Source organism: Melozone crissalis, unplaced genomic scaffold (assembly GCF_028551555.1).
Source record: "Melozone crissalis strain CALT ecotype California unplaced genomic scaffold, PUWL_Pcris_2 ptg000026l_1, whole genome shotgun sequence".
NCBI lineage: Eukaryota > Metazoa > Chordata > Aves > Passeriformes > Passerellidae > Melozone > Melozone crissalis.
This window is the reverse complement of record NW_026535804.1, coordinates 2,914,992-2,930,465: the sequence shown is the minus strand read 5'-3', so window position 1 is coordinate 2,930,465 and position 15,474 is coordinate 2,914,992. Positions and strand designations below refer to the sequence as shown.

General features: G+C 42.0%; 3 protein-coding genes across 11 annotated transcripts in view; 2 read left to right on the top strand and 1 right to left on the bottom strand.

Moving 5' to 3' along the window:
* The first annotated feature begins 485 nt into the window (after positions 1-485).
* On the top strand, positions 486-4,369 carry LOC128938600 (nucleoside diphosphate kinase-like). Of its 2 annotated transcripts, none has more exons than XM_054278916.1 (5): positions 486-687; positions 1,208-1,340; positions 1,869-1,970; positions 2,625-2,737; positions 3,069-4,369. In XM_054278916.1, the coding sequence occupies exons 2-5, from the start codon at positions 1,212-1,214 to the stop codon at positions 3,184-3,186; spliced, it is 462 nt and encodes a 153-aa protein (XP_054134891.1). In that variant the 5' UTR covers positions 486-687; positions 1,208-1,211; the 3' UTR covers positions 3,187-4,369. The 2 variants fall into 2 exon arrangements, with proteins under 2 accessions (XP_054134891.1, XP_054134892.1); XM_054278917.1 differs by having other exon boundaries at positions 486-716.
* Positions 4,370-5,279: 910 nt separating this feature from the next.
* On the top strand, positions 5,280-7,939 carry LOC128938391 (nucleoside diphosphate kinase; the record flags this gene model as incomplete). The annotated part of the gene is made up of 5 exons (XM_054278572.1): positions 5,280-5,560; positions 5,765-5,897; positions 6,434-6,535; positions 7,161-7,273; positions 7,700-7,939. Coding segments are annotated over 5 exons (747 nt in total), but the record flags the coding sequence as incomplete, so codon positions are not given.
* Positions 7,940-8,363: 424 nt separating this feature from the next.
* The window catches only part of MBTD1 (mbt domain containing 1), a 35,262-nt gene continuing 28,151 nt past the window's right edge, over positions 8,364-15,474 (bottom strand). For 7 of the 8 annotated variants that reach the window (XM_054278877.1, XM_054278870.1, XM_054278871.1 and 4 more), the window contains one exon: positions 8,364-12,278. In XM_054278877.1, the coding sequence (XP_054134852.1) occupies positions 12,160-12,278 (119 nt within the window). In that variant the 3' untranslated portion in view covers positions 8,364-12,159. The remainder of the gene's footprint in view (positions 12,279-15,474) is intronic. The other variant, XR_008483150.1, reaches the window with a different exon arrangement.

The window sequence follows — 15,474 nt, the reverse complement described above, 5'->3', positions numbered from 1 at the left end:
TTCCATCCAGATGCTTTATCCTCAATTCCCTTAAAGGCAATAAAATGCTCAAGGCAAAGCAGCTCAGGGTTAGGTAAATGGTTGAAGGGTCTTTTGACTCAAAGAGCTAATATAGTATAACCAGAAAAAAAACCAAACACAATTAATTACCTCATTTAAAGAGGAAATACAAGCAGAACAGTACGATAACGACATTTTTATTAAAATAATGTAATGTGACTTTTGTTAAATAAAACCCGGGATCCAGCAGGCAAGACTGAAATGCTGGAAGGGCTGAGCCCGGCACTCCTGCTCTGAGGGGAGAGGCATTGGGTGGGTGCTGGTGTTCCCGGGGCGGGGGATCGGGCACAGGGATCGATCCCGAACTCCCCCCTCGCGAGCGGGGCTGGGGCGGTCACGGCGCTGGGCACGGACGGGAGGCCGCGCTGTCGCCACGGCAGCCGCTGTGCGGGGGCGAGGGGGTGGGGCACGGCTAAACCGGGTGAGAACCCGCGGTGACACGGCTTGACAGAGCCACCGGCGGGGGACACGGGCTGCCAGAGCCGCGGGGAAACAGCGGGGGACACGGGCTGCGGGAGACGCCCAGGGAACAGCGGAGTATTCGGGCTCCGACACTCACCGAGGTCATCAGCGGGGGACACTGTTTGCCACAGCCACCGGGCCACCGGCGAGGGACAAGGCTTCAAGGTTTGCCAGAGCCACTGGGCCGCCAGCGGGTAAGCCGGGTTGCGGGGCAGCGGGAAGGGTCCCTCCGTCCCCGGGCAGTGTCACCGCACCCCCCGCGCGGAGCCTCCCCGCAGCCCCTGCATCCCTCACCTGCCCGCTCAGGTGTGCTCCAGCGTGGGGCTCAGAGCCCCTCTGGTCCTGCTGGTTTCCAGGTGAAAACTCTGTGCGTGTACTAATTTATTAATTTATTGCACGGCACTGGAAGATGGATCTGTGGGGATCATTACCTTCCTTTCCATTCAGTTTTTCTGATTTCGGTATTCGCTGATTGTTCTTACACTTGGCATCCTTCCACTGGTTCAAACTCACTCCTGCAGCGCTTGGGAAAAGCTGTGTCCTGTCACTGGTTTGTCCGAACATTGGAGACCATGGATTACTGACTCAGATGCAGCAAATCTAATTACACTTATAGCAGACAGGGTTGGGATGGACTGGGATCCCACAGTCCTGGAATAACAAATTTTATTCCCTCCCTCCTCAGAATCATGGCTGCCATTGAGGAGCGCACCTTCATTGCCATCAAGCCTGATGGGGTCCAGAGGGGACTGGTGGGGGAGATCATCAAACGCTTTGAGAAGAAAGGATTCAAACTGGTAGCCATGAAATTAATACACGTAAGCTCTCCTCAATTGCTGTGTCTACTTTTTTATATCAGTTGTAGCCTTCAAGCATAGCAGCATGCTGTAACAACAAATGTGGCCTCTGTAACATTTAAAACTGAAATTTTGAGAAGTTGTACTTGGGATGTTTTTGGAAAAGTTCCAATTCCCAGCTCTGGCTAAATGCTTTAGACATGCTAAGCACACTAATTTTAGTAACCTGATGCCCTTAGTCTGAAGAGAATATTCTTTCAGGTGCCTCCTATGCCAAATAAACATCTTTGAGTATCTTTTACAAATCCCAGGTCACATAAACTACCTGCATGGACAAAAAAACTTTTCTAAGTTTAGTTGTAGTTAAAGCAAACAGTTCAAATTCATATAGACCAAAAGTACTCCTAGGAAGGTGCTGGAAATACTGAATTTTAAAGTGCGTGCCAGTTTCAGGATTACCAATGCTCTGTGGTTTACCTCTGTGATTTCACTATGCTCTTAAGCTCTTATTGTAAGCTTTTTTCTCTGTCTGTCTGTTTTATAACCCAGGCCTCTGAGGACCTTCTGAGGGAACACTACATTGACCTCAAGGACCGGCCATTCTACGATGGCCTGGTGCAGTACATGCACTCAGGACCTGTTGTAGCCATGGTGAGTTCCTGTCAAGGAAAACCACACTGCTTGATTGTCTTCCCTGCAATGAGATTGTGTTACCTGCTGAATTCCAGTTTATTTTTTAAAGGATTTTAAAATCTGGATTTAAATACTGTGATTAGGAAGATGTGCTGTTAACTATTTTTCTTTAATATTTTCTCATAATCTTTCTCTCCTTTGAGTCAGTTTTTTGAGGAAGAGGGCAGGGGCAAAAAGGAATCACAACCAGGACCTTGAGAAACAGTAAACCTGCACAAAAGCCTCCCTCTGAAATGCCATGTAGTAAGAAAGCTGAAAAAGGATGGTGGAACATTTTAACTTTAGTTCTCTTTTTCTCCTTGATAATGTATTTGTAAAATAGTTGAGGCCTAGCTATCCCATGAACAAACAGCTCTGTGAGACTGTTTGACATACTGAGATGGAAAATGGTTCTCTCTCCACCCTTTGTGAGGAGAGGGACTGTAAAGAGGGGGACCATGTGAGCAGATGCTTCAAGAATCTGACAGAAGAATTGGAGATAAATTTGTCTCACTGTGACAAATATTCAGATAGTGATTTGTGCCATGATGGACAGCCCTGTGTTCTTGTGGATGGTATAATTTATCTGCTGCTAATATTTAATAATCTGAAAGGATTTTTTTTTTCTTTAAGGTGTGGGAAGGTCTTAATGTGATTAAGACTGGAAGAATGATGCTGGGGGAAACCAATCCATTCGATTCCAAGCCTGGCACTATTCGTGGGGACTTCTGTGTCCAAGTTGGAAAGTAAATTTTAAAACATTTGGTATCACTCAAAAGCACTAAATGCTAAGTGTTATGTCATGATATCTACAGGAACTGTGCTCCATCCTTCTGTTTTACACATGGAGCTGCCATTCTCTGTGCCCATGACATATTAGTGTCTAAGGATACAGATCAAGTCATGGTTGTCCCCATTGACAAAAATGAGGAGCAAAGCTGGCACTGCCTATGCTGTGTCTTTTCGTACTTTACTGTTACTTAAAGCTTCTGTCCATAGTGGGAATCACTTCAAAACAAGAAGCTTACTTTACTTTAAGAATTCCTTTTCTCTTTTATTCACCTTTTCTTTTCCTAGGAACATCATTCATGGCAGTGATTCTGTGGAAAGTGCTGAGACAGAGATCAATTTATGGTTCACTCCTGAAGAACTGGTTGATTACAGAAGCTGTGCTCATGAGTGGATCTATGATTAACACCCAGCCTGGATCTTCTGATATTCCCATGTCCATAAGCAGCTGCTAGCCTCTAGCTATTTCAAAGAATTCCCTGGTAGAAACCTCAGAAAACAGTGAAATTGCTCTGTTGTGGATGTCAGGGTCAGTGCTTGCTGCTCCTTTGATTTAAAAGTTGTCAAGTTATAGATGGAATTGCACATTTTAAAAGCTGCTTCTGGGACTGAGAGATATGAGATGAAAACACAGAATAGATAACATATATTTTTCTGAAGCATTTTATAGTCATAGAGTGTATTTTGGTAAACACGATAAAAATGGGTAAAAATTTATTTGGTAAATAAATATGCAAATGGCTCAGAGTCAGAGGTTAACTTTGCTAAAACATTACAGGACAACTGATGGTGTGTAAATGCATTGATAATATGCCCAAATGCTGAGGATTTACTTAATATTAAGTCAAGTGTGTCCCCATTCCTAAAATGGCTGCAGAAAAAAAAGCTCATTTCTCTCCCCAGAACATGCTGTGCCCATAAAGAGCTCAGCTCTGGCTAAAATGACAACTGGCCTCCACGCTGACACCGTTTCAACTCACTCTTTTTTCCTTCCACATGGGATTTATGTAGTATTTTAAGGACTGATTAACCAGCCAGGCTTGATGAAATGTTCTTTTATGTGAAAAGAAGATTAATGTGAGGATGGATGAGGGAGATTCTACCCTTAGCCACTTCAGTGCAGCAGCTCTCTGACATTGCACAGAGCAATAAGTGGTGTTTGCTTTGCCGGCTGAACAACAGGTAATTTAGCTGTGTTCTCATTAGTGTAGTTTCCTCAGTAGCTGGAACTTCAAAGCAAATCCTTCTTGGATAAGTTGTTTTAGAAGTGACTTCATCACTATCGTTTTGTATTAAATGATGTAAAGAAGTAGAGTCATAATAATGCAGAAGGTGTTTCAGTTTCAACAGCGAAAGTTGTACTGGATGAGGAAGTTGGGATTGATATTATGTATTTATTTCTCTGCAACATTTTATTCACTAAGAGCAAGAGTTTCACGGAATCAGTTGCTCAAGCTCCGCTATTTTTTCCCCCAAAGCGAATTCTTGTATCTGAATACTGAACTATGCAGTGAATGTTGAATGGAAGGCTCATGATACCTTATGGTGATATCAAGCTCCCAAAAAGAGATGGCACAAAATAAAACAATATTTGCTGTTTCTTAAGTGAAATAAAATGAAATCTTAAATATTTTGTCTTTAATTGACGAGTATAAGGAAGTGTAACAAATTCTCTAACTATGAAGGTGTAGGTGAAGCTGTGAGCCCCACTTCTGAAACTATTCAATGTTATAGAAGATAAATCACTCGGTTAAAAGAAGTTGGAGGAAAGGGAATATGTGGCAAACCTGAGCATGAGATGAGTGGTCTCCAGTTTAATCTTTGCTTGAAAGGTTACTTGAGACATCTCAATTCTACAAAATAGAGAATTGTGCTTTATCTGGAGGTGCTTGGGTTGTCAGGAAGCTGCTGATTAGTGTTTCTAATATGATGCAACAGGGAAGAGGTGGAAGCCAGCAATCCTGCATAGCTGAGGTACTTGAGCAGGTCCAGCGTGAAACCACTAACTGACCCTGTGAGGACACTAACTGGCCCCTCAATAAGAGACAGTGCAAGGACTGCAGAGGTTATTTCATTCATATCCTAGCTGCAGTGATGGTGTGTGATTATAACTTGCTCAGGCAAAGGCGCTTATCAACTAGGAAAGGGCCAAGCAGTAAACATCATAAAAAGTAACAACACACTCCCCGCTTCATGTTGTGACACAGGTTCAGGGACTGTGAGGTTTTGACACTTGGCAGCTTCATCTTCCCAATGAAATTATCAATAATGTTCCTGTGTTACAGGTACCACATCACTTTTCTGTGATAAATATGCTTTTGAAGAGCTGTAGCCGTGCTGTGCAGTGCAGCCTGGTTGGCAGGACCAACCCTCAGGCCGCGGGGACACCTGAAAGCAGCCAACTCAGCAAAAAATTAGTAAAAATTTATTTAGTTGTGTTAAACATCCGCCAGCGTTTCAGTGCCTTAAAGGCTTAAGCCACAGTTGCTGCGTCTGTAAATAACCGTCGAGGCGGCGGAGGCGACAGGTGCGGCCAGGGCTGGCCAAGAGCCACCCCGCGGTCCCTGGGCCCCGAAGCGGCCGCTCTCCGGTCTAGTCCCACTTCATCCCGGCCCGGCCCGGTTCCGCTTGGCGCTGGCGATCCCGCCCCGGAAGCGCCGCCGACCCGGCGGCTCCTCCTCTGCGCAGGGCGGGGGATCTGCGGCGTGCACGCCTCGTCCTGCGCCTCTTCCTCCGGCGGCAGCAGTGCGGAGGGTAGCGGCGGCGGCAGCTCCGGATAGGTGAGTCCGGGCCGGGTCGGGCCCCGCGCTCCAGGGGCATGGGGGGTGCAGGCGGAGGGGCCCGGCGGGGTTCGGCGGGGCCGGGCCGGGCTCGGTGGGGCCGGGGGGACATTCCGTGGCGGTGCCGCGTGGCAGGGCGGTACCGCCATGGCCGTCGCCGACCTTGAGGCCGCGCGTCCCCTCACGGCGCGCTCCTGCCCGCAGCGCCATGGCGGGGAACAGCGAGCGCACCTTCATCGCCATCAAGCCCGACGGCGTCCAGCGCGGGCTGGTCGGGGAGATTATCAAGCGGTTCGAGCAGAAAGGGTTCCGGCTCGTAGCCATGAAGTTCGTACACGTGAGTGCCCACGCCTTGCCCCCCAACCCTGTCCGTGCCCTGCCCGAGAAGGGCTCACCATACCCGTACCGAGAATCTCCCCTTGCGGCTTCTCCTGCGGCAGAACTGGGATCAGATGGCGCCTGTGCTGGAGCGCGCGTCAGGCCCTTCCTCCCCGGCACACAGCTTCTACCCTTTCCATAACCAGCGAATTTTGCTTCAGAGGTTTAATGCAGCCCGACTGAGAGGTGGAATGGCCTAGGCTGAAAGGTTGTGTTGGGTAACATCACCCCGGGACCTCGTGCTCCCCGTACTCTGCTTATTGCAGAGGCTCACTGCCGTGCAAAGAAATCATATTGACAATTCCCAGCACAGCCACAAAGAACTCCTTTAATATTACAGCAGGAGCTCACACTGATACACACAATAGCACTGCAGCATTGTTGGTAACATGAATTGTGAATCTAATCACTAAGGCCGCGGTCTTACATCTGTAACACCTTTTGTTCAATGACATTCAGAAAATGATATTTAAAGTTAAATCTGTCCTTTTGAAGGCCTCTGAAGACCTTCTCAAACAACATTACATTGACCTGAAAGACCGCCCCTTCTTCCCTGGTTTGGTTAAATACATGAACTCTGGACCTGTTGTGGCCATGGTAAGTGACTTCATTTTAGTTTAAGATTACTTTCTTAAATATATTTTTCTTGCTCTATAAATTATTAAGAATATTTAGAGATGGTGCTGCAGAAATATTTTTTTAAACTACCTTGTTCTGATAGTGACAAAAGAAAAAATTAAGACAGTGAAATTTCTATATAATAAGAAAAGTGCTCATATAAAATGGGTATTAAAATGCTCAATGTATAAATGTATAAAGCAAAATTCCTGAAAGCAAATCTTCTGTGCCAAAAAATCTGTTTTGGGCCAAAAAAAGGTCAGGCTCTCTGACACAAACTTCTGTGTCATATATTTTTACATTCCCCCCAAAACAAGGTACTTGCTCTAGTAGCATCTCCTGGTGTGATAATGACAGAGGAGAGAACACTCAGCAGGGTGTCCCTGTTCCACAACACAAAAGGTTGGGAGTTCGCTTTGTACATTAACTTCCAGTTCAGTTGTTTTTTTCCCTTGTCACCTTTACAAGCCCAAGAGATAATCTAGGCAAGGTTAATATCTTTAATGGTAGAACCTTTCTTTGCAATGTATGGTGGAGCAAAGCTGAACTGTCAGTATTTTGCATAAGCATGGCTTAACAGAATTTTTGTGTTTTTTATCTTAAGGTATGGGAAGGACTCAATGTGGTTAAAACTGGCAGAGTAATGCTGGGGGAAACCAACCCTGCAGACTCCAAGCCTGGCACCATCCGTGGTGATTTCTGCATTCAAGTGGGAAGGTTTGTACTCAGTCTGTTAAAACAACTCCTACTCGCTGTTTACCTGCCAACACAAAAACTGTTGGCAGTCTTTTATTTTGGAAAACCAAAACTGGTGGTAGAGACCTTAGTCTGATTGTATTTTATTTGCAGGTCACAGTGCATATCTGCTACTTAGGAAAGTGGTACAAAGCTGACTTTGTTTGCAGTCCAGCTCTTCCCCAAAGCAGCATGTAAGCTCAGGCAGGGGCTGTTGCAGAACAGTAGCTCTAGAGTGACCCTGATAGGCATAACTAGCTCTTGGAGGGGTGGGGTGTTGGAACACTCTACCTGAAATAACAGCAGTAGTCTCCCCACTCTAGATGCTTCATCCACATTTTTGCAAACTGAGAACAAGGCTGCTGGAGGTGTATTTTTATAGGGATCAATGTTTGTCTCCTTCCACAGGAACATCATCCATGGCAGCGACTCTGTGGAGAGTGCACAGAAGGAGATCAACCTGTGGTTCAAACCCACAGAGCTCATTGACTTCAAGCCGTGTGCACATGACTGGATCTATGAGTGATGGGTTCCCACAGTGATTTGTGCCTTCCAACACCTCATCTCATTCCAGCTGCTGCCCTGGGAGCAACCACAGTTATCTTAGTGCTGAAAGTGACTGTCAAATAAATGGGTGTGAACTAATTCCTTGTGGTGCATTCACTTACAACAGACCCCCTGTTCAAATACTCATAAAAGTAATTTTAATCATTCAGGAGCCACTGACATGTGACCCTGGCACAGCTGTTGGACTCAAGCAGCAGCAACTTTGCAGAGAGAGAGCTGAAGTGAGGCTGGAGCTACTTCCAACACAGCTAGAAGAAAAAAGGGATACCACAAAATTTTCTCCTTACACAAATATTAATACTAAATGAAATGAGACTGAGTGCAAAGCTTGCTCTCTAAAATGCTTATGGAATTCACCTTCTCTTATCAAACCCCTTACCTTGTGCTCAGGGCCCCACACCATTTGTCGTCACACCAACATACTTAAAATACTCATATTATCACAGATTGTGGGTATTTTTAATAAGGTTAAGAGTGTAAGCAAAACAATCACTATTCAGAAAAAGACTTTTAATCATTTTTATTTTGTGTAAAAAAGGCAAATTTAGTGAATTATTTTTATCTTGTACACAAAGTTATGATTTAATGCTTTTCACATCCATGCTGAAAATCCGCAGTCTTGTAAAAATGAAAGTAACATTAATTTTTCCAAAAGCATTTTTTCACTGAGTTATGTACATTGCATGAGAAAGCTTTAAATACTCCCTCACTGACCACACAAATTACAAAGAAAATAAAAGATTAAATTTGTACAGATATTGATCTATATATCAAATACATACAGAAATTATGTAAAAACCCATTTGTTTATTCTTGATTCTTGCCCCCAGCATTTTTCCAGGGGCCAAAGCTGATGCCTTTTTTGTATAAATGGCTGTGGCTTTTAATTTTAAATATGAAAAAAAATCAAAAGGAAGAAAAATTCAGCTAAAATCACAGTTTTTTTAAAATCCCTTCCTAATAAAGGATTGTTACCAAATGTGTTAGCACCATCATACAAAGATCGAGGGAGGGTATTCACATCACAGAAAACAACAATAAAAAACCCAAAACAAACACTGCAACCCGTGTTAGCATCCATAGAACAAGGAATCAGTAACTGCTGTAGCTTTCCTCAGATGCAGCAAGGAACAGGTTAAGAGAGTTCTACTGAAAATAATGTAATAATCAAAGATCAGCAGAGAGATCTGGAACAAGAAGGACAGCAGCCAAGTTGGGGACAGGGCTTGGGCTGCCTCATGGTCGGAAAAAGCTGCTGTGCCCAATGCCAGCATTAGTCCAACCCCATTGAAGGTTTTAGGTGTCCAACATTTGCTGCTCCCTCAGGCAGGTACTACAGCTTGAAAGCCATGAGAAACATCCCAGAGCCACAGGAATGCTTTGCAAAGCCAGGGAGCTGCCACAGCGACACCCCTCAGGTTCTCTGGGGACCACATCCCTGGTAGCACCTTGCTCAGGTTTTCCCTGAGCTGCTCCTCAGCAAGTGACTTCCAGCAGCTCCTTCCATGGTTTGCTTAGCACAGATGCCACTGTACTTGACAATTACACAACTGAGGCATATTATGAACCCAGAGACACAAAAGGCGTTTCACCAACTGCTGAAGTCGCACAGGTACCTGAGAACATAGATCACCTCACAGACTTTAGTGTTTGATGAATAAAGGAATATTACAAAGACTGACAGACTTTAGGACAGACTCCTATAATTCTCCCAACACAGGAAGTGTGTTAAGGACTAATTTTCCCTCTTGACATTTGGAGATCGACTCTGAAATCAGGGATGAGCCGGGGCAATACTCAGTTTAGTGACTGGGCAATGCACCTCACTCATTAACTAGTCCAACCCTCTCTCTACATTATGACACACTAATTAATGCAACAGTTTTTCTACTGAAGTCAGAAGCTGTTGATGAGAGAAGAAAGCAAGACTGTGAGAACCTTGTTCCAGCTGATGGGATAACCTGCAAGTTGTTGCATTAAAAAAAAAAAAAAAATCAATAGTGCTATACTTACCAAATGAAATCAATGCTTGCAGAGCTGGATTTTACAGCAGATTAAATTGAGAACACAGGAAAACAAGCAAGGCTCAAACTGTCACTACAATGGTCTCTAATCCTAGGTTCTCCAATCTAGGCTGTGGTCTATTTTGATGTTCAAAATAAACATCGTGGGTGGGTCAGAATCTGAGATAAGCTATTTGAAGACTACCAGGTCCAACAAAGTCCTTTTTATGGCTATTTTAGTGAGCTAAAATGCCTTTACCACCTGAAGTTACAGATTCTTGTAATCAGATTAACAGATTCTGTCAATAGAAGAAGCTGTTGTTAAAAACAGGTTGTAATTTAAGAAATTTTACCAGTAAGGGAGGAAAGAATTCCAGACATTCCTAAACTATACAGCACATGCTTTACTTCCTGTAGTAAATACAAAACTTTACATAATTCACCCCCCTTGCATAGAATGAGGTAAACCTGTGTATATCACCAATGCTATGTACCCAAAGTTGGAGCGATATGTTAGAAAATAATCAAATTGCTGGTTTTCAACTTTCTATGCACTATTTTTTTAAGCTCAAACAACAATATACAAAAAAAATGGTCTCCCCGGGGCTCTGTGGGTTGATATCCTTAAAACATTTCTTAGGCTGTAGGATACAGATGTTAATAATTTTTGATCAATTTTTTTTTTAAGTCTTAATTTCTGATCAAGAGTCAGATGATCATTGTACTGCTCTGAAGGGAACCTGTGAAGACCCAGAAGCACTTACAGAACTTATAATTCCTGAGAGTTTAGTTAATGAACCTTACCAGTAAAAGCTAAAGCTCTTGATGCACATTCTTCCAGTCACAGCTCTGCAGGGCTGATCAAACACCTCACTCATCAACTCCATTTACAAAAATGTACAAAAGTTTAAAATATGGAAAGATAAAATCCAAATTATTAAAAGCTCCTGCAAAAATACTTTGTGCTTAAATGCTCATCATTTTCACCCTTTTATGTGACTTTTGCCTTGTAAAAATCTGGAAGTTGACCAGTTGGGGGGCAATGGGATGCTTGACATGAGACAAGAATTCCAGGCAATAGGCAAATCCAGTTTCTGAATTATAGACTAAAACCATGTCATTTTGATACTGTTCTCAACTCCTGTGTTACACTATTGCAGCAAGACATGAATATTGCAGGTTATGCAGGACTGAACTAATTTTTAATCCACAATGTAGGGCTCCTTTTAGGTCACCTGAAACCATGTGGCACATCATCTGAATGATCACATATAAATATTTAAGATGGTAAAGAAACATTTAGGGCTTTCTGAATGGGGGGGAAAAAAAAAAAAAATCACAAGAATACTCACAAGTTCCTTCCCACTACCAAGCGAATCCTTAGTGACTGTCCATCTAAGCTGCTTCTTCAGTCAAAATTCAGAGCTACAACTAATCTTCCAATCACAGAATTTTCTGAAGTTCCAGTTTGGTATAGGGCTCTGTAAACATTTGCTGAAGCATTCCAAGACTACAGACATTCATATACAGACAAGAGCTTTATAGATCCAATCCAATGCCCACTGCAGTCGGCGGAGACAAGGCTACTGATATTAATGGGCACTGAATCAGCCCCTAAAAAATGTTAAAAAACCAAAAACCTTATATCAAAAAGGGTATTTTAAACTAAATAAAAACACCTTGAAAATGTAAAATCTTCCTCAGGCGATGGCTCCGTTGCACTTGGGGCTACTCACTGAGTAGAGCTTTACAGGACTGTCTTCTGTATATAATTTATGCCTTTAAATCGGGGCTTTAAAGCCTTATTTTCACAATTAAAAAAACAGAGACGTGACCAGTGCAGTTCACAAGAGTACAACAGTCTCCCAACTTGTACCAAAAAGGTTCATTTGTTATGACAGTTCATTTGTATTTGCAACTATATCTTCCTCCAACTGCTTCCCACAATCATGCTAAATAAACTTTAATCTTACAAAAAAACTAGAATTTCAGTTCTTGTTAACAATGCACAATAAATCTGAACTTGAAAATATTACAAAATTCTTTCAAAAGCTTCAAATACAACACAAAAGTGTCCTTTGTTTTTGTTTTTAATAAATTGAAAAATCTTTTTCACTAAAATAGTTTCCACACTGTTCCAAAAAATTCTGAACCGAGTCTAATTCATCTACATTTAGCAAAGCGCCCCAGGCACAGTCACCTGAACTGCACCATCCAAGTGGAAACAGAATCAGTCAGTCTTGGTGAAAGGTTCTTTTCCTATCACCGATGCTGTGCCCCTCACTCCAGGGAGCTGCCTCAGGGTTCCTGTTTGATGTAATAGCTGGCGGAGCCGTTGCTTTCCTGGTCAGACGTTCCCTGCAGGAAGCTGTACTCCTCTCCATCCAGCAACTCCTCCTTCAGCTGTAACGAAGTCACTAGAAATCAAAAATTCACATTAAACATCTATACAACATAAATTGACGTAATATTATTGATATTGGGAGCATCCCAGATTCCCCATTTTCTCACATGGTGCATTTTAGCGATGCTTTAATGCTCAGGATCCCACAGAGAACAGACACTTTGTGAGTGCAGATGGAACTGTATGTTATACTCTAATTCTAAGAGATTTAAAATTACTTACAATAATATATTCTCTACCAGATTTTCTCAAAAACTGAGTATTTTAAACCATTTTAACTTTTAACCCACTTTGCTTCCTATTTAGTCATTATGCAAGTGAAAACGAGATTGGAAATGGCCAACAGTTAACCTACAATTCAAACTACTTCACAAACAGTTATTGCAAACAGTCTATGTCAGACAACAAAACATATTAACAAAGATTTCTCAATCCATCAATAAAATTTTAAGATCCCAGAAGGTAAGTTTCATGAAAACAAAATTATTTTCGTACTTTTAATCTTCCCTTTTCTTCTCAAAATTAAAAAGAAATGGGATTAAGAGAAAGATATTATGAATAGCAATGTCACAATTACTTTTCCACTTTCACTAACAAATAGACATGATTATCAAAATATGAGCACAATGAAAAGAACACTGAAAACAAAACAGGTAAACATTCATTAAAGGTGCAGTAGCCACATGAAAGGATTGATTATACAAAAATGAATTATTCTCTATGACCAAATGAATGAGAAAAGTATCAAAGTTTATAATTATTCAATATATTGTTTATATACCTCGCCAATGTGTCTTGAAATGCAAAAATATGCAGTGAAAGGAAAACACCCCAACCCAGAACCTGCTGCTACTGATAGCACTGCAGTAATTTATAAGCTGTTTGATTATTCTTTTAAAAATATTCTATGTTGAAACAAGCTGTTGAGCTAAATAAAGATAAAATTTGAAAATTAAGATAGCAGAAGATGTCAAAAGCTGCTGCAGCATAATGCAAGCTCTCCTCATCTTTCTTTAATAGAGTCCTCCTCCCACCTACAGAACCCACAATCCCTTCCTTATTTTTTTTCTCCCAAATACTTCTCCCTGCATCATGGCCAACTCTGTCCAAGATTCCTGATCTCTGGGGGGGCAACAACGTACTATCTAAATGATAAGACACACAACTGGCTACTTGACTATGTTGCAATGCCTCAGGCAAAGGCTATACAGAGGTCAGGGATACAAACCAACCCACCATTCATGTCATTTCCCTTCTCTCCCCTGAGCAGGAAGCTCCTGCAGGTACAAGAGTAACAGCAGTTGCCATGATTTGTATTGCCTCCGGCTCATTTGAACCAAAGTCCTAACACTTAGACATTTAATGATATCTTACTTCATTTGTTCATGTTATACAGCTTTTAGCTACAATCCTCCATTAGAAAAGCTTAGTTACAGCTGCACACCAAATTGCTTGAAAGAAGAAAAAGGAAAACTAATTTAAATCATCCAACTGAAGGGAAAGGAGTGCAGATTGGGCAAAGTACTTCCTTTTTACATCGTCTCAGTGATTTGCCAGGACTCAGAGACACACTGTCTGATGCCATGACATTCAAACCTCCCAAAACCAGTACAAATAGCGCAATATGTTTCACAATTGGGTGAATCTCTGGGAACAGTCTCTTCTTCTGCAAGACTGGCTGTACATCCTTTTTAAAAATGAAGCAGTCCAACAGGTGAATTTCAGTGCTCAAGAGATCATTTCAGACTGAAAGATGCAAAGTACTCAAAGCACCAGGCATTTGCTAGAGAGCAAAACCACATCATACAAACCAAGGTGAAGAGCTGAACCTTTCTCCCGTGCTCATGATGATACAAAAGGGGAAAGAATTGGGTTTGAACCCTTACTGAGATCTCCCATGGACAAGAAGTTTCACAACAGATGCTGTTTTGTTACTCATCTTCCACTGATTCCATTCAAAGCCATGCAAAACATCCCATGCACTGTGTCTGCATATGTCCTACAGCTACTGCAATATCAGGCAATGAATGATGCTGAGAATATGCACCTAATTAATGAGTTCTGGCCAATCTCAAATGTGCTTTAATTGATTAGATGGTATCAATGTGATGCCTCCTTCCCAGAGACTGAAAAGGTATGGTCTTGCTGGTTTCAATCTATATCTACCTATATCTATCTATATAGAGATATATATCTATCTTTGGACAATGACAAGGCTAACCACACCACAAACAAAATTAATTTTCTCCAGCCTTACCAAAATTCAGTGTTGAAAAGTTCCCCTCAATTAATCACAACCATCCCCTCAACTGATCACTGAGTATCAGAAACCAAGGAACACAGGTGTTTCATAGGAACTTTGATACAGAAATTCAGACTGTGTATGCCTTTGCACTAAGGAAATGCAATGCAGATGTAGATTTAGCACAAAAGAACATTTGGGAAGAAATAGATGCTCCAGAACACTCTCCTGTAAGTAAGGCTTCTCTTTGGCATCAAAGGCTCTGTTAAACATGGCATGCACACAGCAGCAGGAACATGAAGTGAAACGAAAGAGTTCCTTCAGAAGTGTTGAGAGGTGTGCAGAAGAGAGTAGGGTTCTAAAGGTGGTCACCTCAGGGTCTAAAGGTGGCATTTGGGTTCCTTTTCTCCCAGTCTGTTAATGGATAACACATGGACAGGAGAAACTGTTCTGGATGCATTCCAGTCAGTAGAGAGTGCTGACACGGCAGCCTGTGCAGACTAAGACAAGATTAAGGGAGTAATCAAGCAAATCTGAAGCTAAATCTATCAACCTGGCAACTGTCCTGCAGGGAGAACATCATCCAGTCTGTCTGACAGCTCCTATTGCTGCAATATATTTGTTAGCAATAATCTGCTGCATTACATTGCCAGAGATATGAGGAAAAGGGAAGAGAAAAACTACCAGTGCATTTGTATAATTGAAGATTGATTACATTATGTAAACTATACTTAAAGAAGTTCAAAATTTTAATCGACTTCAATATTACCAATTAATTTTTAAGTTTTTCCTCTGCTCACTCATACAGATGAACAATTACACTGCTTCAAACATATTTTCTTAGTAATCCACAAAATTTCAAATAACATATTCCAAAGATATTTTCCCAGATAACTGCCTTTTTCTGATATAAAGACAAAAATCTTTATTTACAGCATATGGTTATTTTCTCTGCAAAGGATAATAC

Bases quoted from the DNA above. Each gene is read 5' to 3' on its own strand.
- LOC128938600 (XM_054278916.1), top strand. From the start codon at position 1,212: ATGGCTGCCATTGAGGAGCGCACCTTCATTGCCATCAAGCCTGATGGG. The intron at 1,971-2,624 runs GTGAGTTCCTGT...TTTTTCTTTAAG, and splicing joins CAGGACCTGTTGTAGCCATG to GTGTGGGAAGGTCTTAATGT. The intron at 2,738-3,068 runs GTAAATTTTAAA...TTCTTTTCCTAG, and splicing joins TTCTGTGTCCAAGTTGGAAA to GAACATCATTCATGGCAGTG.